This window comes from Pseudonaja textilis, chromosome 5 (genome assembly GCF_049901715.1).
Source record: "Pseudonaja textilis isolate UNSWEBS1 chromosome 5, rPseTex1.2, whole genome shotgun sequence".
NCBI classification, from domain to species: Eukaryota; Metazoa; Chordata; class Lepidosauria; order Squamata; family Elapidae; genus Pseudonaja; species Pseudonaja textilis.
The window spans coordinates 6791665-6817707 of record NC_141994.1 but is presented as its reverse complement, the minus strand read 5'-3'; the positions used below and the strand labels follow the sequence as shown (position 1 = coordinate 6817707).

The 26043-nt window shown below is 38.8% G+C and overlaps 1 protein-coding gene across 2 annotated transcripts in view; it reads right to left on the bottom strand.

Annotated features, from left to right (window-relative positions):
• Positions 1 to 6226: 6226 nt before the first annotated feature.
• Positions 6227 to 26043, bottom strand: part of KCND2 (potassium voltage-gated channel subfamily D member 2) — a 273250-nt gene continuing 253433 nt past the window's right edge. The window contains exons 2-6 of one of the 2 annotated variants that reach the window (XM_026713106.2): positions 25676 to 25838; positions 13188 to 13283; positions 11034 to 11129; positions 9309 to 9556; positions 6227 to 7420 (exon numbers count right to left, since the gene is read on the bottom strand). In XM_026713106.2, the coding sequence (XP_026568891.1) occupies positions 7243 to 7420; positions 9309 to 9556; positions 11034 to 11129; positions 13188 to 13283; positions 25676 to 25838 (781 nt within the window). In that variant the 3' untranslated portion in view covers positions 6227 to 7242. Of the gene's footprint in view, positions 7421 to 9308; positions 9557 to 11033; positions 11158 to 13187; positions 13284 to 25675; positions 25839 to 26043 lie in introns of both variants that reach the window. The other variant, XM_087934052.1, reaches the window with a different exon arrangement.

Below are 26043 nucleotides of genomic sequence, written 5' to 3'. Positions count from 1 at the left end.
AGGATGAAAATGCCAGGGATCAATGGAAGCTTGTACTCTTGTGATTTTAAATGGTTCCCGCTTGCCTTGGTCTTCATTTGGGGCAAGGAAAACGAAGCCATTACTGTCATATATTTTATATTGTGGTGTTCATTCATTGATTCATTAACTATTTGATTCATTCACTAATTTCCTTTTGTCTTTTAATGGGATTTAGCTGTAAGGGTTTTTTTTCTTCTAACCAGGGATTTATTACGAACCTAGAGCTACCTGCAGCATATTTCTTGGACACTGCTTTGCTAGTCTTTAGGTAAAAGATGTTTGTTTCCTTAGGTAGCTGAGTGGATTCTACCTTTTTGAACTTCTTGAAGATCCCAAGAATCACAGCCTGTCATACTGAAATTACTGATATCAAAGATGACTAGTCAGGCCAACATGTCATCTAAAGGCATTTTCACTTTGCTTATAAAGAGCAATCAAGGAGAAAGTTGATAAGAGCTTGACCACAGCTCCAATTTCCTGTTTGGCTACACTAACATACAGTTTCATTGCACCCACTGAAAAGTGCAAATAGATGTAGGTTTAGATTATGCATAAGTACAGTTGAAACTCGAAAAATTAGAACATTGTGCAAAAGTTCATTTATTTCAGTAATGCAACTTAAAAGGTGAACCTAATATATGAAATTGACTCATTACATGCAAAGCAAGATAGTTCAAGCCATGATTTGTCATAATTAAGATGATTACGGCTTACAGCTCATGAAAACCCCAAATCCACAATCTCAGAAAATTAGAATATTGTGAAAAGGTTCAATATTCTAGGCTCAAAGTGTCCCATTCTAATCAGCTAATTAAGCCATAACACCTGCAAAGGGTTCCTGAGCCTTTAAATGGTCTCTCAGTCTGGTTCAGTCGGAATCACAATCATGGGAAAGACTGCTGACCTGACAGTTGTGCAGAAAACCATCATTGACATCCTCCATAAAGAGGGAAAGCCTCAAAAGGTAATTGCAAAAGAACTTGGATGTTCCCAAAGTGCTGTATCAAAGCACATTAATAGAAAGTTATTTGGAAGGGAAAAGTGTGGAAGAAAATGGTGCACAAGCAGCAGGGATGACCGCAGCCTGGAGAGGATGGTCAGGAAAAGGCCATTCAAAAGTGTTGGGGACTTTCACGAGGAGTGGACTGAGGCTGGAGTCAGTGCATCAAGAGCCACCACACACAGACGGATCTTGGACATGGGCTTCAAATGTCGTAGTCCTCTTGTCAAGCTGCTCCTGAACAACCAACAACATCAGAAGCGTCTTACCTGGGCTAAAGGAAAACAGAACTGGTCTGTTACTCAGTGGTCCAAAGTCCCCTTTTCTGATGAGAGCAACTTTTGCATCTCATTTGGAAACCAAGGACCCAGAGTCTGGAGGAAGAATGGAGAGGCACACACTGCAAGATGCTTGAAGTCCAGTGTGAAGTTTCCACAGCCTGTGTTGATTTGGGGAGCCATGTCATCTGCTGGTGTTGGTCCACTGTGCTTCATTAAGTCCAGGGTCAATGCAGCTGTCTACCAGGAGATTTTGGAGCATTTCATGCTTTCCTCCACAGACGAGCTTTATGGGGATGTTGACTTCATTTTCCAGCAGGACTTGACACCTGGCCACACTGGCAAAAGCACCAAAACCCGGTTCAATGTTTGTGGGATTACTGTGCTTGATTGGCCAGCAAACTTGCCTGACCTGAACCCCATAGAGAATCTATGGGGCATTGCCAAGAGAAAGATGAGAGACATGAGACAGAACAATGCAGAGGAGCTGAAGGCCACTATTGAAGCATCCTGGTCTTCCATAATACCTCAGCAGGGCCACAGGCTGATAGCTTCCATGACACGCCGCATTGAGGCAGTCATTGCTGCAAAAGGGGCCCAAACCAAGTACTGAATACATATGCATGCTTATACTTTTCAGAGGTCCGATATTGTTCTATGTACAATCCTTGTTTTATTGATTGCATGTAATATTCTAATTTTCTGAGATTGTGGATTTGGGGGTTTCATGAGCTGTAAACCATAATCATCACAATTATGACAAATCACGGCTTGAACTATCTTGCTTTGCATGTAATGAGTCTTATCTCATATATAAGGTTCACCTTTTAAGTTGCATTACTGGAATAAACGAACTTTTGCACGATATTCTAATTTTTCAAGTTTCACCTGTATTGTACTGAGCAGAAAGTTTCTATTTAAATGTTCTTAGGTTCAAAAAACTAACATGCTTTGGAGTATGTGAGGATATGAATATATTTTCCCTAACTCTTTAAAGCATCAGTGTCTTTTCTCAGGATCATATAAAATTATGCGCTATCATGCTTCAAAGTATTTTTGTGTAAATGATCAGTTATTTTGATTGCCCAGAACAGAATTTACTCTTGAGTTCCAAAGTTTCGAAGATACGGTACTATGTAACTATATATATGAAGAATAACATTGAATTTCAAGATAAATTTTACTCAAGGGTTTTCTGCATTCATTCAAGATCATTTGACATATAAGCAGGAACAAAATTCTCTGTGAATGAGGTTATTGCAAAACCAGTTTCCCATTCAAGCATGCAGATGTTTTATTTAAGTACTCCTTGGACCTCTGATTTATTTAGAAAAACACATCTTGTTATACTGTTCTTCTGAAACACAAGACAAATTTCACCTCCCCCATAGTAGAAGAAGAACAACACCTTGAAGTTTTTTGTGTGACACACAGAAATAATTACATTTAATTTACAGTACAGATGCATTTTACACAGTCGCAAGTCATTCACTACAAAAAAACAGCATTTAAATCACCTAGAACACTGAAAGAATGCTTAACTTCTGCATTTCAGAGAAAACAGTAGTAGCTGTGTGATGGATGGCTAGCATTATGCAAAATTTTATTGAACACAAGAGCAGAGAAGTCAAAACAAACATACTTCTAGACTGTATCTGTCCTCTAAGTACCAGTGTTCCAGCTTTCCCATTTATGATCTCAAATAGAGCATTGTCCAAGACGAACTTTTTAAATCCCAGAATGTCAGAACTGGTTTATAAAGCTCCTAATTTAGAACAGAGTTGGCCTTGACTTGAAAAAAAAAAAAAACATGGGAAAAGAAAGAGGTAGTAGAAAGGCTGTGGTAGCCATAAATCAATAATAACTTATGCACAAGCTAGGGGGGATAGGTGGATTTCTGTGAGATATGAAGTTTGGACATGACTTCATTGCTATTTGTGGACTGAATTCTGCAGGTCAGTGATAAAATCTGTTTCTGCATACAGCTCATCAGGAGCTGTCTGTGGCTGTCAGCGAAGTAGAATCCACAAATGTAATTAATGTACCCCGTGATATTTCAAGAGAAGAAACTGGTGAAAATTATATTTAGTATTTGGGTATTACTAAAACCCAAAATTCCTATGGCATAAAGTATAAAAGATTGAGTTAGTAATAAAAAATATAGCTGTGAGTAGAGATTTTGAATTATTGTTTTCCTCTTTATTAACATCCAACTGCATCTGTGCACGCCTTGCATTGTGAACTCAAGGACTCCACCGTGTAGCAAGCCTTATACAAAATGTCAGCACAAAATGCTACCAGACTCGAAATTCTAGATCTAGAAAACCTAGAACTACGCTGCCTTCGATCCGATCTAAGTATAGTATATAAAATCATACATTGCAATGTCCTACCTGTCAACTTCAGCTTCAACCATAACAACACAAGAGCAAACAATAGATACAAACTCAAGGTTAATCGCACCAAACTAGATTGCAGGAAATACAACTTCACCAACAGAGTGGTCAATGTCTGGAATACTCTACCTGACTCTGTGGTTTCTTCTCCAAACTCCAAAAACTTTAACCTTAGACTGTCTACTATGGACCTCACCCCTTTCCTAAGAGGTCAGTAGGGGGCATGCATAAGCGCACCAACATGCCTACCATCCCTGTCCTATTGTTTCTTTTATTTTTTATTTTTCTTATATGTATCCATGTATTCATAACTATGTTTTTACTTATACCTATTATCTTTTACGCAATTGACAAAATAAATTTAAAAAATTAAAAATAAATAAATCAGCAGGAGCAGAGATCAAAATGGGGAAAACTGCTGTGGAAAAACGGTTAAACAGTAACTTAAAATATTTGTTTACGGAAGAATAAAATAGTCCTGGGGTTTTGAGAGAATAGGGAATTGCACTGCAAAACAGAACATTCAATAGAATCACTGTGTGGCAAGGGCCTCAAATGCAAATCGATATTAAAATAGTGATTATAATAATTTTTATTCTTTAGTAAGAATAAATAACTAGAAGATGGAAAGGGAAGATAAAAAATGATTTTTTTTCACCTTGAACCTACCTTGTGGCTACAGTTTTATAGGAAGTTGGCATGGAATATATTAACCAATTTTAGAGCCAGATGCAGTAAAAAGTGTCAATGTAATAAAAATAATTGCATGGGTGCTTCTATACTGCTGTGGCAATGTAGCATTAAATATTATGTTTATATTTCCTCTGAAGCAGTCCAACTGAAAGCCATACTGCTCAAAGGGAGAGAGGTTAATTGCTATTGCTATAAGATGTTGCATCCATTTGTATTAGTTCTTGTTTGGGCTGGTCTCTGAGAAAGCCACTGCAGATTCTATTGCAGTTTCGCCTGTTCACCTACCCGCTGGTTTCCTAGAAGAAAATCACCCCTAAATAATGCAACTAGACCTAGCAAGTCTGTTCATAGTTATAATCTTACCCCAAGGCCTGCTCCAGTACACTGTAGAAATGAAATCCTTTGGGTTGTATCACTGGTCACCTAATAATACAAGTGTTGCAGATAATTTAAACTAGATTGTTTAGAAACAGAGTGGTCTGATCACCCACATCCAATGTATGGGTAGTCCTCAACCTATGGCCACAATTTGGACCACAACTTCTATTGTTAAGCGAGATGCTTGATAAGTGAGTTGTGCTCAATGTTTTGGTCTTGTTTGTCACAATTGTTAAGCAAATCAATGTGGTTGTTTAAGTGACATGGTGAATCTGGTGTCCCCCATTGGCTTTGCTTATCAAAAGTCAGCTGGGAAGATCATGGGGAAATTACCTGACCATTATGAATTCATGACAGTGGGGTGACTTTGGAACAGTCACTTTCTCTCAGTCCAATCCATCTCACAGGTTGTTATGGGGAAAATAGGAGGAGGAAAGAGCATAAGGTATGTTCTCCATCTTGAACTATTTATTTAAAAAATAATATGGGAGAAAAATAAATAAATAAAAACAACAAATTAAAAATAAATAAATGGTGGTTGCCAAGTCCACATACTGTATTTTGATCACATGACCACAGGGACTGTGTGCCAGTTGCAAGTGCGACAATCAGTTGTAACGTCATTTTTTTCAGCACCATAACTTTGAATGGCGATTAAATGAATTATTGTAAGTTGAGGACTATCTGTATAATTTTTAGTATTACATCAGTGAAGACATTTATAGACATTCTTCCATACCTCAGGTAAAGACACTTAGGTTAAATACAATTTCATACTGGCCCATAGATCAATTTCTCTAGAAAGTATTTCTAGATTTGGTTATATTTTGTCAACTGCTTTGTTTAATAAGGTGAAATAATAAGAAACTATCACATTCCTAAACAGACAACAATAAGTGAAGAAACAGTTGAAGAAAGTTGGGTTTTTGAAACTGGGTTTTTGAAAAATCAGCGTTTTAAAAATCCTTTAGATAGTGAAACAAAAAGATTACGTGATAAAATATATGTACTGATCATATGGTAATACATTCTTGTAGTTCTGATCTAAAGCTTTAATTTCAACTGTAATCCATTTTAGGTTATTGGACATCCATGAAGGGAGATACTTTAAAAAGTAAAGATGGGGCTAATCTTGCAATGGTGTCTCATGCAAAAAAGGGGCAGGCCTTGATGATGCACTCGTGGTGGCCATCTTGATTTTTTCAAACTCCACTTCACTGTGAATGCCCGTTAAGCTATCTGATCCAGTGTTTCAGAACAGATTTGACAAACAGATTTATGTAATCTTCAGCAAATCTTATTTGCATGACTTTCAGCGCTTAGTTTATCCAACATCGTTACATAGCAGTTTTAGAGGACTTTACTGCTACACCATGTTCGTTTCATATCAGATGTCAGCTACATTGTAACATCACATTAGGAAGACTTAATTAGTTCAGAAACACACTATAGAATGGTGCTTTTAGATCAACCACATATAGGAAAACTGCATTCAAAGGAGAACAAAACGAAGAAAGAAAAGAAAAGATTGGCTTTAAAAACAAAAAAGGTTGACAGAATTATTGTTGGCCTTAAATGATTAAAACATTAAACTTTCTTATGTTACATAATGTATTGATAATCAGCGTGGGATTTTATTTTATAGCTGACTTTGTGCAGTTACATAAATAAAAGACTGATACAACAGATGTATATTGAATTATTGCAGTTGTAACAGTACTGAGGAAGCAAGGGAAAACAATCATAAATACTAAACTAACTGAACACCTCAAGTTCACTAATGTGTGTTTTGAGTATGACATTTCTCTCTTCCCCATCCCACCCTCTCCAGCAAATTATTTGTACACCATGGAACATTAACAATCAGTTTTTATAAGTGCACAGAAATGCTCCTTTTTTTTACAGTAAAATGTTATCATGCCTAATCTGAAGTAAACAACAGAAGAAAATTCAGATCACAGCTCCAAAGAATTTTCACATGCATATGAGTTGTTTCTTTCAATCTGTATACATACTGGATGAGCCACTTCTCTCTTTTCTGAACTTAGCTGATTGATGAGTTCATGGTTTATCAACAGGAAAAAAGAGAACACGTTATCAAAACTGGGTCCATCCTTAATTTTGCATTTGGCTGGAAAATAAACTGTCTGAATGGTGGTACGTGTCTTTGTTTTTTTTTTAAAGGTATTTTATTAAAAAGATTCTTTTCTACATCCCCATGGTAAGAAGAAATTTTAATGGGAGACATGTTATTGTGCTCATACAGTAAATGAAAAGAGTCACATAAGAGTTTATTCCAGAAAAGGTCCAGTTCATATAGAAATTCCATTTGGTTGTTCACTGCACACAGTTCAATATTGAAAACTTCGAATACTTTGTATCTCTGGAATCCTTCCATTATCTGCGTTTAATCAGAGATTTATCCTTCCTTCTTCTGAATCTTGACAGCTACTCAATGGTCTTTATTCTACCTGTTTTATAAAGCAGATACTCGGACGATGTTTCCTCCTGAATACTCTGGAGAATCCTGTCTATTGTCTCCTTCCGGGGTAGTCACAGGTGGTGTTGGAATGCTGATTATTGCTGTGGTTACGTAAGGCTGCTCACAGTTTAGTTTTACACACTCTTCCATTTTGGCATTTAAACTGGATCGACTAGAGATGAGGAACAATAAATAGAAACAAATCATGTAAACATTCCCTCTGTTTTAGGGTTTTATTCAATTCTAGTATGTCAGAAAATAATCCAAGTTGCATGTTGGTCAGGTCACATTTACAGAAGACTTTATATTACTTGTTTATTTAGATTCTGCCTTTATTATTTTTAGAAATAATTCAAGGCAGCGAACATACCTAATACTTCTTCATCCTCTATTTTCCTGTAACTTGAGTTGGGCTGAGAGAAAGTGGTTGTTCCAAGGGCAACCAGCTTTCATGCCTAAAGTGGGACTAGAACTCAGAATCTCCTGGTTTCTAGCTTAGTGCCTTAACTCCTAGATCAAACTTTGGATGCTTACCATTTCTGAATATCCTTTTCTTACATCTTCCACATTTATCTAGCTCAAGTGAATAGATCTGGAAATGTTAAATGAGTTTAGTCTATTGTTTTGGAATGGTTTACACTTAAAAAAAAAACTACTCATATATAATATTGATCCATAATGATATTAAGAAACTCATATGTTAGCTTCAACAGCTTACACAACAGCTTACACAGCTTACACAACAGCTTATAAACCAACATAGCTTTGAATAAAGCTAGACATCATATTTAGAGACTGAAACTCAGGTGGACATGTACTTAGATAAAATGAAAGTTGGACAGGTTAATAAGTTGAACTAACAGTTGTAGGAAGAAGTCTGACTATATAAACATTGAGATGCATATTTAAATTATTTATAAACTCACTTCTACTAGTTGGATTGTCGGAATTTAATTCCCAGCCTGTAACGACAAACTAAATCATTCTCATTTTCATTAGATTCAAGGAACATTTTCCCACATAAGATTTTCTCACTACAGTATTTGCTCTGCCCTGAGTATTGTCACCTGAGGAACACAATACATTTCCGTCTTTTTGAAAATCATCTTATCCCTGTGAAGTTCATGGTGATTTGCCCCAATGAAATCATCAAATTTCATTTATAATAAAATATAAATTGGGTGGTCTAATGAAAAAAAAGTACTGCCAGAAAGGCTCACCATTTTACACAAAAGAATCATGTAATGAATATTCATATTAAAGAAATTCATTCACTTCTATCCTATAATTTAAGCATGAAAAGGCTTTTTCTAGAATGCTTTAGGCATAGCTTGACAATTTAGCAGGGGTGGGCTGCTGGAGGTTCGTAGGGGTTCGGGGGAGCCCCTATCTAAGATTTTGCACAGTTCAGAGAACCCCCCCCCCCCAAATCCCACTCCTGGCTGGCCCATTCATCCCTCCCCTCCCCTCCCCTCCCCTCCCCGGAGTCCCCATGTGGCTCCTTTTGGATGCAGGTAAGCGGCGAGGCTGAAAAACGGGCCTTCCAGAAGTTTGGGAAGGCTGGAAACAGGCCCATTTCTGGCTTCCAGGGAGCCTCCTGAGTCTGGGGAGGCTGTTTTCACCCTGTCAGAGGCTCATGGAAAGCCTCCAGAGCCAGAGGAGGGGGAAAAAAACACCTCCTCCCCGCTGTGGTGCAGGAGGTCGACTAGGCCATGCCCACCATGCCCATGTCCAGCCAGCAACCGGGCAGAGAACCCGTTGCTAAAAATTTTGAAGTCCACTCCTGCACCAGCAATTTAAAAAGTACCCATCGAATTCCTAGATTAAATACATTTTCAGCCACTTTCTTAATTTTTAAAAATTATGCTTTACCTTTATTTGGAGGGACCCGTATCATTACATGAGCACAACGGAAGATGGTTTCCCACATAGTAGAGGTTATTATTTGAAACACAGCAAGCGCAAACTCTCATGTATACATATCGCTAATTTTTGCCCTGGCCAATTTGAACGTTTTATCAACTAACCCCTATCTAGGAGCCCTTTTACAACGGAAGTACCTGTTTGACAGAGGTGTTCTTTCCATGCACCTGATCTGAATAGTGCTGAGTTCTTGGACACTACTTGGATGGCTACTGATTATATTGGTGTTTGGGATGCGGAATGTCTTTTTATGTCGTCGGGAACAGCAAGAGCTTGTCACTCCTTGTTGAGATGAAAGAGAAGGACTGTGGCCAGCTTGCCGGTTGACTGTAGAAACCTCCATACAGCTTTCTTCATAGGTTTGCTCATCCACAAAGTCATGATTCTGGGCCACAGACATAGACAGAAAAAGCAGCATGAATGACATGGTAGCAGTGACCTATGCAAGGTGCTCTTATTTCACTAGCAGCAGCTTTTAACTGTAGTTATTTTTTTAAATTTAATTCTTGCAAGGCCACTCTTAACAAGAAGTCAGAGACCAAATACTACTGAGTAAAAGTGTATGGCATTTCAGGTTAATGAATGGAATTTCCTTCCAAAGCATAACAACCCTCTCATAGCTACTAACTGGATTTAAGCAAATATTAGGGTTTGAATTTCTTAAACTTAACACTTAGAGCAGGGGTATCAAACTTGTGGCCCATGGGCCAGATGCGCCGTACGCTGGCCATGCCCACTTTAGCAAAGTTGCAATACGTCACATGATGATGCCATGACAATGCGAGTTTGACTCCCCTGACTTAGAGCAAACAAAGCAATTACTTTTAAAATAAACTGAGTCTCAGAGATGGCCTGAGATATGTAGAATTGCTATTAAAAATTACCAATACCAATATATTACCCACAATAATGCCAATTTAAGTCCTGTAGTTCACACCAAGCAGCATATTTTGGATCCTGATGACTTGCCTGAGATATTGTAGATAATTAAAACAATAAAGTAATGTATCTGTGCTAATCATGCTTGATCTCAAAGGTGAAGGGGAGAAATTAGGAGATAAAAAAAGAATATTTGAAAAGAAAAACAATACTTTCTTTTGTGTTTTACTCTAATAAAACAAAAATAAAAGGATCAGAGGTATTTTTTGAACTTATAGAATGATGAAATTTAGCACCATGAAGATATATTAAGGTCTGATCATCACCAACCCACAATTCTACAAAAGAGCAGGTGATATCTCAACAGAGGTAGCCACTTGACCTAATTTCAAAGAGCAAATGGAATCCATAACACTCAAAATAATATAAAAACTAAACAAAGGGCCAATGTAGATAGGATCTAGTGTTTTAATCTGCTACAGATAAAAATGAATGGTACAAATATTAGAAACATATAATTGATTTTAAAGTTTACCTCCCTTCAGTTGAAGAAAACTTCTTTTAGATGAACAGGATGTTGAAACCAACCCAACAATTTGTCACCATAACTGGCAGAAAGAGTCTGAGCAGTTCAAGATTCCCACTCCTGATGTGACATTCCCAATAATCAACACAACTGCAACAGTGCCTACACTGATCTGTTCTTGAATCTGTTCTCTCTCTTTTGGCATTTCTTCCAGATATCAGAACCAAGGAATATGAAAAGGACCAAGATGCAATATATACTTTTGACTGCTAAACAATGACTGTTGGTGAAGCTCAGCGATAAAAACTATGGTTTCTCCTTGGCTGCCCATGTAAAAATGGAAAAATCAGCATAGCATAACCAAAACATGGAGCAGCTCTTAAAGCAATAAGATCAACCAACATAATTTTTGTTTGTTTTTACAGATCACAAGGAGGCTGTCAGTTTATCATCTTACCGTAGTTTTTTCCAGACAGTGAAGCAGATGGTGGTGCTGGATTTCAAAGGAAGAACCAGATTTGCTAACAAAGGCCTCTTGTTCTTCACCACATAGCTGTTGATATATTGAATAATACATTAGTCTCATTTGTGAAGGAATGGGCTTTAAACTGAATTCTTGACTTTAAAAAGAGAGAACCACTACAATGGTCTAACATGGAAATATTAAATAGCATAAACTTTCTTTTCTAAAAAAAAAATCTGATTTAGAATTTACTTCTAACTAACTTGATATAAAAGTTGAGACAAGTAAGTCACTGTTCACTGAATATTTCAACACGACATTGACCATCTCAAATCAATCCTTAGTGGTTTTTAGACAAGCGAACTTTCCCCAATCTGATGTCCTCCAGATTGTGGGAATCAACCTCCTACGCCATCTGGGAGTTTTGGAAGTGAACTCCCTGAGGAAAAAAATTAATAAACATTATTGCACTTGTAAGTTTATATCAATGGGGCCAACAAATGCAGGACGAAAGCACTGATGTGAAAGATCCAGAAGAAAACCAGCCATTCAGTGAAAAGTTGGACATGATTAATGTCAGTGCTCTACAGAATAGAACTCTCTAGAATAATCCTGGGGAAGTTCATAGTATTTCAATGAATAACAATAACACTAAAATGTTAATTCTAATTAACTATTGAAAATATCCTGCCACAGTTTAAATGTGTGAAGTAATCAAGTCTTGTTTTCCTTTTTTCCTTCTTCTAGGCTGTCCTTCCATTTGAATGTTCTTGTCAATAGGAGTGATTGTTTGTCATTTGGATTGCCTTAGTTTTCTATGCTGCATTATAGAAGAAAAAGACATTTCTGCCACTCAACACCAAACCCATCTCAATTTTGCCACTATCTGCCAAAGAGCATCTTAGAAAGTGTACAAAAATCAGTATAGCAGCAACAAGCAATAAAATCTTGTTATATAAATGAATTCCTGAAGGTGGGGAAACAACTGAGCCACACTTAGTGAAGGAAATCATTCTAAGAATAGTGCTAATAAAGGACTGGTGTTTGAGTGTTGTTGTTATTGTTGGTTATTGCTGCTGCTACTTCTGCAGTCAGCTAAAACTCTAATATTTATTTCTTAGGCAGCCTAAGAGGGTGGTTTAGTTAACTAGTTAACCAACTTTTGGATTTCTGCTACAGACTGCTTACTATGGGAAGTCCTCAATTTATAATCACTCTCTTTTTTTAAGCAAGTGAGTCACAACCAATTTTAGAACTTTTTGCCACAGTTGTTAAGTGAATCACTAAAGATGTTAAGTGAATCATGAAGTTGTTAAGTGAACCCAGCTTCCCCAATTGACTTTGCTTGTCAGAAGCTAGCTGGACAGGTCACAATTAGCAATTGCCTGGCCCCAGGGTGTTGCAACCATCCTAAAAATCTGCCAGTGGCCAAGTGTACAAATTTTGAACATGTGACCAAATGGATTCTGTGATGGTCAGAAGGACACAAGACCAGTCAAAAGTCACTGTTTTCAAGGTTGTTTTAACTTGGAACAGTCACTAAATGAATATGATTGTAAGTCAACGACTACCTGTGGTCTTTATTATTTCCTGTTCCATGGATGTACTGAACAAAACCCCCGGCCATTCACAGAGTATGAAATAAAAGCCAGAGATGATCCATTAAGGGATCAAGAGGCAAAGAGAGTTTGAGCTGAACATTCCTCCAGTATTAGAAGTTACTTAGTCAAAATTTGAAATCTCTTTGAAATTGAAACCAGAAGTGATTTATGGTGGAGGACAGAACATTATGTGAATTTTGTGTGTGTGTGCGGGCCTATATCTTTGAATAGACATATATGCGTGGCAAGGTGAATAGCCCTCGGAGGACAATTTTAGACCTATAGGAACTACATGACAAACTCACATTCTCCATCATGTATTAATTTAACTTGGCAAGTCCCAGAAACTCATCTGGGACATCTTGCCTGAACTGGACTTGCAAAGTTCTTGCTGGTTAAGAGCAATTGCTCCTTCTTCTGCCTGAGGGTGACTGTCATGGTATATTGGAAGGCAGCCTGACATTGTCCGATATGAAACAGATGAAAGATTGCTGGGCTATGATTAAATAAATGATGTTTCTGGATATAGAACACAGATGCTCATTACCTGCAACTGGTTACTGAGGAAGCCATTTCGTTTGCTCTGCATATAAGCATTTGCACTCCCGCTCTTTGCTGCACGGATCCTTGCAAGCCGGGCTTTCTGGAGGAAAAAAGAAAGAAGTGTCACTTGCTTTAATAGCCCTCATATTGTTTTCAAAGAAAGGTAGTACAGCTAATTGAAAAGATTTCTTGTGAATACCCAAGCTCTCTAATCACCAAAGGGTCTCTTTCAACTGGCTCTCCAGGTGCAGCGTTTCACATTTCCAATGCAAATGATCAAGAAGCATTCGTTTCTCAGCAGGCAACAGCCTGCAAGAACAAATGCACGGGCTTTGAGTCCGTTTACACCTTTTCACATTAGACAGATTGTTTCCCCATTTCTACTGTCAAGGTGATTGTGTCACCGCTGATACCCGGAGAAGAGGAACCCTTGCTGTCCTATCATTTTACTTGCAACCATTTCTGAAACCACCCTTCGAAAAAAAAAAAAAAGGTGGAGAAGATGAGAAGGACCTGGAGCGGTTCAACTGCAGAGAAGTGTCATATGTGGTGATTCAGGAAAGTCTGCTTTGTACAACCCAGTGAGAACCAAACCGATCGCTCTCTGTTTATCTGCCGGGAGGGGAAATTTTGAAAGCAGTATGTAGCATAGAGTGGTTTAAGTTACTTTTTTTGGATGTACTCCAGGGTACTAAAGAATTTGAACAAAGACTTCTCAAGTCATCTCCTTTGATTTGCCACTATCAAGGGAGCCCAGTAATTTCCATCTTGAAGCAGAAACAACAGTTATAATTAATACATGGAAAATATGCTCTCTTCTCATTAGGCCAGAGAACACCATGAAGAAATAAAAAGCCTGTGGACTGAGAAACGGCAATCTAAGGAAGTCATGTTTAATTAAACGCCCAAGTTCTCTCTTTTTACTTCATTTTCTTTAAAAAAATAAAAAAGACTCTAATGCCACAACTGAATTTGTATTTTGTCTTAGGTACTGAAACCTTATGAAAAAAAAATCCTTCTAGAGCAGTGATGGCGAACTTTTTTGTTGTGGTGTGCTGAAAGCGCATGCATACCGACACCCACAATACAATGTGGCCTGCCCCCCACTGCGCATGTGCACGCAACACCCCGCCCGCCCCCCCTACCTGCACTCACATGCCTCCCAGCTGATTTTTGGCCCATTTGAAGACATTTTCCTTCCCGAGGCTCAAGGGAAGCCTCTGCAGCCTTGGGAGGCCGAAAAATGGGCCTTCTGGAAATATCGGAAGTGCCTGTTTTCAGCCTTTAGAGGGTCTCTGGAGCTCAGGGGAGGCTGTTTTTGCCCTCCTGAGGACCCAGATTGTTGGGGCAATATGCTGACTCTGTTAAGTACTTAGAGAGAGCTGTAAAGTATTATGAAGTGGTATATAAGTCTAAATACTAGTGCAATTGCTATTAATTGAATTGTATCACCAGAATAAGCAACAGTCTGGGTTCTTTGCTACTTGACCCCTGAATTCTCACATCATCTTGGAAGGTGAGGCTCCTTAAGTGAGATATGTTTTAGGATATGGAACTCCTAAGGACTGTGTTGCATGATAGTTCAAAAGAAATCTTAGTGAGATGCAGTAATGCTATGTTCCTTCTTATATCACTATATCAATTCCCTGACTAGTGGAAGTTATAAATAAAAACACAAGTTAAATTAATTTTAAATGAGAATTCACAAAGCAATGAATGCTGGGAAGTGTTTTGAATCTTCATTTCAGGTGCTTTGCCAGGCATGTTACCAAAGCTACAAACTTTCAAGCAGTTTATAACTTCAGGAAAAACAAAAAATGAAAAAGGCAGAAGAAACAACTGGCACTGTTTATTCTGGCACCAACTGTATACTCCATTACACTCTTCCTAAACAGTAAAAAGTTTGTGTTTCTGATGGGTTGGGAATGCAATTTTTAGGTTGGATATTTGTCCCCTTCTCTAGCTGGCACAGCATGTGAACAAGAGTAATTTAGAAGGCAAGGAAAATAATAAGAAGGTGAACAAAGAAGACAGCACAAAGTTTGAAGTAAAAAAAAATGCTTCAGCTTCTAAGATCTGTAAATTGAACAGCAGGATTCAACACTGAAGATCACAAGCTCCATTAGAAAGGGTCATTTTCTTGGGATCAAAACAAGGGCAAGCAATAGAACAGCATCTCCTAGGCTCCTAAAATGTGAAAAGTTATTAACTTCTGCTAGTCAGTTTTTGTAGCAAAATCCCTACACAGGGTGCAGCTATTCTAAATTTGTATTCCATTTCAAGCCAGATGCTTTTGATATCTGAAGCCAAATACAGAGGTGTAGTTCGAAGTATTCAATCTAGGATAGCTTAAGATGTAAAATGAGGAGATCTAACTGATTTTTTTTTTCAGATTCTTTTTAATGAATACTTTACTTAGTTCCCATGGTCAATTTTTTTTTTTTGCTAAGGATGCCATAGAATCAAATAAATCACACCAACTAAGTGTGTTAGTTCTTTAATTCAGTGGATCCACAGAATATAATCTTAGGCAAGAAGAAGTGGGAGATATCCCCAAACTCTTCTAAACTATATATCAGAAAAGTGGCTTCTGAACTTTTATTAGCTTAATGAGCAAAGACTAACTGTCACTTAAGTGGACTAAATACTAATACTGGAAACAATTGTGGCTTAGGACATGTTCTGTAGTCAAAGTTCCCAAGCTTAATTTCCAGCAACTCCTGAAAGAGTCGGAAATTTTTCAGCCTGAAACCCAAAATACAACTACCTAGTCTCAAGTAAATCATTGCTATACTTAGGGAACTGTTTTTTTCTCGAGAATACCTGCCTGCCTCGCTTGCTCCCACAGGGAGAGCAGATTCCCTCAGATTCTCTCTTTTATATCTTGTCAGATTATGGGTCCTAGGAAGTATCCCTTCTCTGGAATGAAGTCTCTACTGCCTTCCCCCTCCCTCAGGGGTGGGATTCTACCAGTTCACACCTATTCGCTAGAACCGGTTGTTAACTTTCTAAGCAGTTCAGAGAACCGATTGTTAGAAGAAATTACTGGGCTAATCCTGTAAGGAAGGCAGGAAGGAAACATTCTGGTGTTGCTTACAGAAACTGCCTCTCCGTTAACCCTTATTACATTCTTGGCAGGACTAGACTTCCTGTCTCAGGAACTTCTCTGGAATTTTTTCCCCTCCTTTGCTGGTTCTTTGCTTGTGTGGAGTGACCATTCAAAGTTACAATGGCACTGAAAAAAGTGACTTATGACCATTTTTCACACTTACGACTGTTGCAGCATCCCCACAGTCGTTGTTGAGGTAATTCCCCGTTAGGAGAATGAGCGCATAAAGGGAGACGTATAGAGAGTAGTGTTTGAATAATACACACACAGCACACAGATACACTGTACAGTAAATGTAGTTTTTTACTTCTAGAAAGGTTTAAGCAAAGTTCAAAATAAGCAGTCCAAAGTCATTCGCACGTAAGATCAGTCAGTTTTTAGTCCAGGGATAATTCCAATATCAGAATCCAGAATCAAGAACAGTTCAGTATCAGACTTACATCAAATCCAGTAATATCAGTCAATTAGAAAAAATGGAGGAACGGCAAAACAAAAAAAAAATTCTTTCAGTTTCCCAATCCCAATCCCCCTGACTAGTTCACCAGCAGCCAGTGTGATACTGAGAAGATGCTGTGGTGCTAGGCAAATAACAGTTCACACTCAGGGTGTGGACCTGCGTGGAACCTGGCGAAAACCAGCTGAGAAGGAGTCTGTCCTGTCTCCAAAGATAATCCACCTCCCTAATTCTCAAGCATACAGCAGAAGCGGAAAAATCCCAAGCATGCCATCATCTCCTCACAGCACAATGGCAGGACACAATGGTCGACCTGACACTTTTATTTTCATCTTCATATATTGTATCAGTTTTAATGTTAAGTGTTTTATTTATGGTTTGCTTTTTATGTTTGTCTGCCACCCAGAGCCAGATCACTGAGTTGGGCAGCTTTATAGATCTGATCATAAATTAACAAATACTTTCAAAATATGTTCTCTGCAGTGTTTCTAAACCTCAAAATCAGATTAGGTATAAAGGGCTGCAAGAAAAAGGAGAGGAAGAGAAAGTTCCACTTCAGTTATGGAAACTAATATTTAACTCTGCTAATGGTGTTTATATCAAATGAAGCAATAATTCAATTCTAATTAACTCAGTTCAGGTAGCATTATATCTAGTATTGGCTGTCACAATTCAAGAAGGGACAAACTGGGAGTAGATCTAGAGGACAGTAACTAGCTTATTGAGAGATCTGAAATATATGTCCTTTGAGAAACAATTAAAAGTCCTGGTATGCTGAGTTTAAAGAGTGGATGAGTAATGGCAGTTTTCAATTATCTTGAGGGCTGTCATGCTGAAAATGGAGCAGGTCTTTTGGATGTCACTCTAGAGATTAGTACTAAAGCCAGTGATGATGAATTGCAGACAAATTGGCTAAACGCAAATTAAACTTTCTAAGTTTTTTATTTCTTAACTAATTGGGACATTCAAGTCTATCCAGTTCTGAAAACCTTAAATGATTCAGTTATTTAAGCAAAGGTTAGATCAGTGGTTCCCAAAGTGAATGGTACCACTCCCTGGGGCGGGGTGGGATGCCGTAGAGGGGCAGTAATAGGCAAGGGTGCCGGCAGGGGAGCGCTGGAGGTGCGTCCTCGCAGGACACAATTCAGGGGTGAGGAAAAAATCCTGCCACCGCCGTGACTTGCATGCTCCAGTGCAAGGGGCTCAATGGGGTGATCCTGTGGGGCCTCACCCCGAACACAGCATTGGGAAAGGAGAGCAAAGCCAGAGTGCCTTTGTTGTCCTTTTCAAACATCCCGTCGCCACCGCGTTTGGGGCGAGGCCCCGCAGGTCCACCCCATTGAGCCCCTTACAATGGAGCGGGAGCGGTGCACAAAATCAATGGGGTGAACCTGAGAGAGGGAAAGAGAGATGAAAGAGAGAGAGAAAGAAGAAGAGAAAGAAAAAAAGGGAAAGAAAGAAAAAAGGACAAAGAAAGGGGGAGATGGAAGGAAGGGACAGAAAAAAAAAGAAATAAAGAAGGAGGGAGGGAGGAGAAAGATAATGAGATATCTATTCTAGTCCAATCACCTGCTCCAGCAGGGTTAGAAGGGAGTACGTGTGTTTGTGTGTGTTCTCCTTGTAATTTACCAGTATATTTTGGTTGTGCCTTCTTCAGAATTGGCACAGTAATACATTGGGGAAAAGTAATTTTTTAGGGTGGAGATCTGGTCCAATGGATCCTGTTTAATGCCTCAACAAAATGTGGGAGCTGATAGTTTTGGCCATGTTTTGTCCACAAAACCTTTAATTAATAGAAGCCAAAGATGTTTCAATGTGGAAAAGGGCCTCTAAACTAGGCCTCAATTCAATCTGATGCATCAGGTCTTTCTCTCTCTCTCCCTCCCCCCTCTTTCTTTGTTCCTTTTTCTCTCTTTCCCTTTTCTCTTTCTTTTCGTCCTTCTCTATTTCTCTCTTTTCTCTCTCTCTCTTTTCCTCTCCCCTGCCCACTCCATTGATTTGGTGCACCGCTCCACTTGGACTTGCTTGGGCAGGTCCCTCCAGTGCAGCAGGCTCAATGGGGTGGACCTGCGGGGCCGGCACCTAGAACACAGCAGTGCCGGCACGGCACGTTTGAAAAGTAGAGCAAAGCCAGAGGTCGGTAATTTTTGCTGCAAAGAATCACAAAAGCTTCTGGGCTGTGCACAAGAAGGGACACACATGTCAATGCAATTCAGCAACATAAAATAAAGAAATACAAATAAAACAAAACAACAAGAATCGGCAAAGCATCTCTGATTAGATTTTATTCACCACTAGAACCTAAATCAGAGTTGCTTTGCTGATTCTAGTCCAATGACCTGCTCCAGCAGGGTTAGAAGGGAGTGTGTGTGTATGTGTGTGCATGGCTGTCAAACTTCCAAAAACAGGTCAAGTAATTCTGGGGAGGCCAGTCATAAATTAGAACACTTGCTAAGCAACCGGCCATTAAGTGAGGACCACTTGTATTTGGTTTGCCAGTCACCAAACCATGCCCACCCAGTCACCTGACCAGCAAGCCACACCCACCCAGTCATATTACCAGCAAGCCACACCCTCAAATTAGGTCATGCCCACAGAAATTTGAATGCCGCCCCTGGGTGGGGGGCTTTGAGGATGAATTTGTAGCACCAAGGGGGCGGTGGACTGAAAAGGTTTGGGAACCACTGGGTTAGATGATTATCATGAATGCAATCGCTGTACACTGCAACTCCCCAGAGTTTAATGATATCCAAGCCTGTGAATCTATAAAAACTTTTTACACAGTCCAATATAAGATGTGGCAAGACATGTTGGCATTTGAGGTTACTTGCGTATCGGGTAATGTATTCATTCTCTGTCTTTCAGTGAATACATATATGTCCCACTGCATACTGCTATTAAGAAACGTTCAACAGCATCTCCTGTTTCATAATAATCTCGATCCATCTGGATATACTTAACCCATTGTGAACTGGAGGCATTAAATATAAGACAGGTCTTACCAGACAACATAACACGCTGGAAGTTTTTGCCCGGTTTGTGGCAGCTGGATGTTTTATTGAATGTCTTATTTATTTATTGAATTCCTAGATTCAATAACTTCAAAACAACTCCGGGCAACTCTGAGTGTTTTTGCAAGTTAGAAACAAAGAATATTATATAAAAACAATCATAATCAGAGGGACAATATAATTTCCAACCACATCCAACCACAGCCTACCAACACACCAATCCAAGGCCTGGGAAAACAAAAATACAGCTGTTAAAAATCTGCAAGCAGGCTGTTCCAGTGCTGACTGCTGGGATGGCGAAGGCTTGCTTCTTGCATCCTACTAGATGGCATTGTTTAATTGATTGATGGGACCTGAAACAAGCCAACTTTGTCAGAATGCACAGGACTGTCTGCCACTACAGAACAGACAGTCCGTTAAATAGCCAGATCCTGTCATGGAGGAGCTATGTCTTCTCCAAATCAGGTAGTTTTGCCTCAACCTGTTTCCCCTGCCCAAACCAAACCATCTTCATACAAAGTCAAGTTTTGATCACCCCACTGTTTATAGGAGGATGTGTGCACACAGGTGTTCAAAAGAGGAAGGTGTCAATGATCAATGACATCACCAAAGAGAATATGATTCAGTTTGGGAAAAATGGTTTTCTTTTGTTTGTAAACCAACTGCATGTATGTAAAACAATTCTGAAAGCTTACACATCTTTCCCTCCTGAGAAGTGATAGCAAATTGCATCTCTCTCTCTGTTTTGGTGGTTTGCTAGTAAAATTTAGAAGTGCAATTTGGGGATATAAAACAGGATTTAGCAACCATGTGCTGTCCATATGCTGCATTCAAAAGTGTGTATGCAAAATCAGGCAGACAGAAAACCACGTATTTTCTAATAGACCCTCTAGCGCTTTATGGTAGGGAGCAGAGGTGGTATTGATCAGGTTCTGACCCGTTCTGGAGAACCGGCAGAAGAAATTTTGAGTAGTTCAAAGAACTGGTCAATCCCACCTCTGACTGGCCCTGCCCCCATCTATTCTCTGCCTCCCGAGTCCCAGCTGATCGGCTGGGTCTTCTTTTGTTGCCCTGCACAGGACAACAGAGCTGGAGAGCAGGTTAGTGGGGTGGGGAGGGAATGGGATTTTGCAGTAACCTTCCCCTGCCACACCCATCAAGCCATGCCTACAGAATTAGTAGTAAAAATTTTTGAATCCCACCACTGGTAGAGAGCCCTACGCAATATGCAATTTTTGCAATGTAATATTATTGGTGGGTGCAATCTGTGGGCAATTTGTTCTAAGCAAATTTCCAAACAAATTTATGCTTAGTAAATATCACTTAGTTTCTGCTGAAATTATTCCTCCTATTGGTCTTTTTGTGTGCTGCCACTACCCAACTAATCATAGGACTGATTGCCAAATTGGCCTTATCAGTTAATGTTCATATTCAGCTGCTTTTGACAGAATTTACTAGGGGTGATTTAATATGCTTAGTGCTCAAGAGTTGCCAGCTGGAGAATGGATAGTTTTGGTATATAGTCTGAGAATGAAAATAACTTCATTATTTCTTCATTAGCATCTGCCACCTTGGTCTTTTTGTCAGGGGCACTGAAAGGGTTTAAGCTTCGATGTAAAAATGCTTTTCCCAGATAGCACACACACACTCTCCTCTCTCCCTCTCTCTCTCTCTCCTCTCTCTCCCTCTCCTCTCTCTCTCCCCCTCTCCCTTTCTCTCCTCCCTCCCTCCCTCTCTCTCCCCCTCTGTTTCTCTGTCTCTCCCTCTCTCTCGCCCACTCTCTCCCTTCCTCCCTCTCTTCCACTCTCTCCTGCTTTCTCTTTCCCTTCCCCCCTCTGTATTTTCAGTCATATGTAGAACATGGGGTGGAAATGCTACCGGACAAACCATTTATTTTTGCCATGATGGACTCCCTTAATCAGAATAATGTTGATTCTGTATGAAGGTGGCTAATCTTATTGCTTCTGGATGAAAGACCTAAGATTGCGTACCTTTGTGAACCTTTGATCATATCAAAAATGCCAAAACTAACTTCTCTTTAAAACAGAAAAGCAGCTCCTTCATGGAGCAGTCACTATATTTTTACTTTTAACTATGCATGTGAAGTTGGCCCTGTTGCTAAGGATTACACACAGTTAGCTTTACTTGGTTGCTCAGAAAATGCAAAAAGATAATTTCACTCAACACAGTGAAAATTTAAATCAATCAATACACACTGATATCTCAGGTATCAGTGCATTTTTATACATTGTAATTGGATATTTTAAGTCAGAAGATTACGCTATTGATTATTCCGGACATTAAAAACCAAGAAGGAATTGCATTACTTTCATAATTAGGAAGGATATGACAAGAATATTTGACTACAGTGCAATCAATGACAGAGTTCACAGACAACTCTTAAATGTGACAATTGTCCAAAATTATGCTCCAGCCAATTCTATAGAAAAAGAGGAGTTTTATGTACAATTTCTGAATGTGTTACTTGTGCCTGGAGACAGGAATGCCAACACTGGAAATATTAATGAGAAAAAAATGCACCAGGAAACCAAAATGAAACCAGAGAATGACTGATCCATTTTTATACATCAGTGCTTTCTTCATTGTTAACGCAGTCTTTCAAAAACAAAACAATTTATACATCTTTAAATGGAGTATCCAGAGATCAATTTGACTATATTACTGGCACAAGGAAGTGAAAAAACTCACTTATTTCAGCAAGTACATGGCTGACTTTGGAGCAGATCATAAACTGCTTATGGGAAAATTCCAGTTCAAGGTAAAGTGGAAGAACAAAGCCAACCACTTTCCATGTTGTGATCTTGAACATAAACTCATAATTTTGAAGGAGCACATCAGAATCCTGAACCTTGTTGATAGAGAACTAGAAAAAGTGGATAAACTAAAGAAGTCGTTAAGTATGAATGTGAAAAGAAACTGCCAAGGATCACGAAATACAAGATTGGATGTCAGAAGTAATGGAAATTGTCAAGTAAGCAAAGATAATAGATGTAGTTAATGAAGAATTTCAGAGAAGCTTGTTCCTTTCTACAAGTGTTTTGGTCTCACTTCCTTCATGCATGACTGGTTTTCTCTCCAGTCTCCAGTGCAGTCTTCTTTCTCTTTTCCATAAATATCCATATTCCTAGCATTTGAAATGCCTTCAGTATTTCTCTTTTATTGATCTGCAAGCAAGTGTGGTTCTTTTTTTCCTTAAGGTCTTAGGGAACATCCATAAGGAAGAAAGACAGTTCATAAGGAGATAACTCAGATCAGCAACCCTGAATCTTTCCTTCCATAATACTCTAGAGTCTAGATCTAGAAGATATTCCTTACTTACAAGAACTTCTAGTACTAGAAGATGGCTAGATCAGTACTCTAATTGGAAGGTACAGGGATTGATGGAATATCTTCAGAAAAATGGCAGCAAGAAGAATCAATAAAGGTTATAACTAATCTATGCCAGCAATTCTGGAAAATAGTACAATGATCAAAAGATTGGAAGATCTCAGACTAAATAGCAATGAGAGAGAGAGAGAGAGAAAGAGAGAGAGAGAGAGAGAGAGAGAGAGAGAAAGAACTAGTGTGCTACCTACAAACACAATATCCCTAATTTCACATCCCAGTAAAATAATCATGTGTAGGATTAATGTAATCAGAATTTCTTTTACTTATGTCCTCATACACGTAGAAGCTTTGATAAGTGTTCTTAAAAGAGTTCTTGAAAGAATAGCTATGTAAACATGAGCTGCACTCAGCTTTTTCTTTATAACAAAATGTCAACCAAGCTCCTTACTTATTACTATTACAAAGTTGTTCTTTTTACACTGTATTTGAGAGTGCACAGCCATTACAGAGCTGCTTAGGAAATTCTAACCATGAATTACATCTTCATATCTTGCTTAAGGGAGATACGTTTTTGGAAATGCATAGACTGCATTTTTCTTATCAAATATTGAATGCAATAGGCCAGTGGGTCTCAATCTTTTCTTCATCACATACCCCTTTAAATACTTTTTGTGGCCATTGATCACGGCCACAAACCCCCAAGGTTTAACTCAAGATTTAAATCATGACATTTTTCAAGCTTTCACGGACCCCTGTGATGACATCACAGCTCCCCAGGGGTCCACGAACCACAGGTTGAGAACCACTTTAACAGGCAATATATTTTCATATTCCAGGTTGGCCAAAGAACAACCATAGCAAGATACAGTAGTTTGGGGTTTTAAGGCTTTGGTGTTCTGGGAACTTATCATCTTTGCATTTTGATGGGTGGCACCAGACGGTCCCTGTGCATAATCTGGGTGTCCTTTGGACTCATAATTCCTGCTTGGAAAGCAGCTACAGTTGTAGCCAGGACAGCTTTTCTTCAGTTTTGTGTGATGTGTCAGATGGGCATGTTCATGGACTGGGAGGCTCTACTCTCTTTAGGAGGTGTTTTGGCACCTCCTAAATGGATTTCTGTAACACACTCTAAAATGGAGTTACCTTTGGAAAGCATCCAGAAGCTTCATATAGCGGAAAATGCAATGGTGAAGGAAGTCATGCATGCTCCTTGTTCAGCAAACATTGTAACTCTTGTCTGTGAAGAGCATCAGTTGCGAGTTTGCTTCCAAATTAAACTCAAGGTGCTGGTAATAATCTATAAAGTCTTACACAGGACTGCATTATTTAGACGGCTGCCTCTTCCTAGTGTCCCAGGTCTGGCAGGAAGGGAATGTTATAGAACCTTTTGATCAAGAGGTGTCATCTGATGACCCAAGGGAAAAACATTTTCTGCCATAGCACCCTCAGGCTGGCTCCAACACTGCTTGTCTTTTGAAAGGGTCTAAACACATATTTGTGTCAATGGGCCTGGGGATCTGGATTATGATTTGGAGCCGGCTAGATTCACTAGTTAATCTACAACTTGCCTTTGCCTGATTTTTATATATTTTTTTGTTTTAATTTTTCTTTCAGTTAGGTTTTCCCTTTTGTTTTAGGAGTTATTTTTGTATTTTGTTTATTTTTTGTGTTATTTAGGTTTTTTTTTAACTCTATGAGCTGCCCAGCATCACAAATGTGAGATATAAATTGAATAAATTAATGAATGAACAAGGAAATCTTCCTGCCCCTAAAATTAAAAAAGTGAAGTGAGTAATACATGAAAGCAATATCTTATGGAACTAATATATTATTTTAAATAAATCATATTTATATAAAAATCTGCTTTAATCATACAATTAAGTCATCTTTTCCTCAAGTTTCTAGTCTCTTCTTTTCTATTAAAATATCCCTGTCAGACTTTTCTACTGCACCAAAGCACAGAGTCTGAAAACTGCCGGTTTATACTATGGTTTCATTGAATCCTTCAATCAATTTAATATAACATTTAATCATTATGAGTCAGATTCTAAATTGCCCTTCTACTAGTATACAGTTCATAGCAAGTAAAGGTGGATAATCAAGCCTCAAATTCATAATGCCATCTGTCCAATCTCTCACACAGATTAAGACATTCAGCAATTTGCTAGAACAGATTTCTAGAACATTCACCCAAACCAACTCCTTCTTAACCTGCTGTGGAATCCCACTCAAAGACATTCTGAATCACAACACATGCAGAAGTATTTTCACCCACAAATTTCGGATGTTGTGTTTTAAAATTAATTGTCAAATGAATTAACTAGCCCAGGGGTCTCCAACCTTAGCAAATTTAAGACTTAAGGACTTCAACTCCCAGAATTTGCTGGCTGAGGAATTCTGGAAGTTGAAGTCCACAAATCTTAAAGTTGCAAAGATTGGAGACCTCAGAACTAGCCAATCAACTTAACCAGTTAATTCTTTGGGAAGAGAATCTTAAAAATGGTTTCAGATACATAGTTTGCATAGAAACAATATACATTCCATATCTACAATGGACAGAAGGAGCGCACCTTTTGTGCCCTGCGCTTATCAGCTCGTTGGTTCTGATGATAGATGCGACTGAAGTTGGAGACAATGACTGGAACTGGAAGAGCAATGACTAAGACCCCGCTGAGAGAACAAATGGAACCAAATATCTTCCCAGCTATTGTCTTCGGCACCATGTCACCATACCTGGGGTAAAAAACAAAAGTCTGCTTAAACATACAAACTATAATTTGCCATTTAAGGACTTAACAGTATCATTCCACTATGTGAACAAGCCTTGTATTGTTTTTGAGAAGAGATCCTAGTATTGCTAGTCCACACATCAATTTATATACATTCAGTGTGTCTTTAATGGTAAGGAAGGGGAGGATATTGAAAAATATGGTGATCA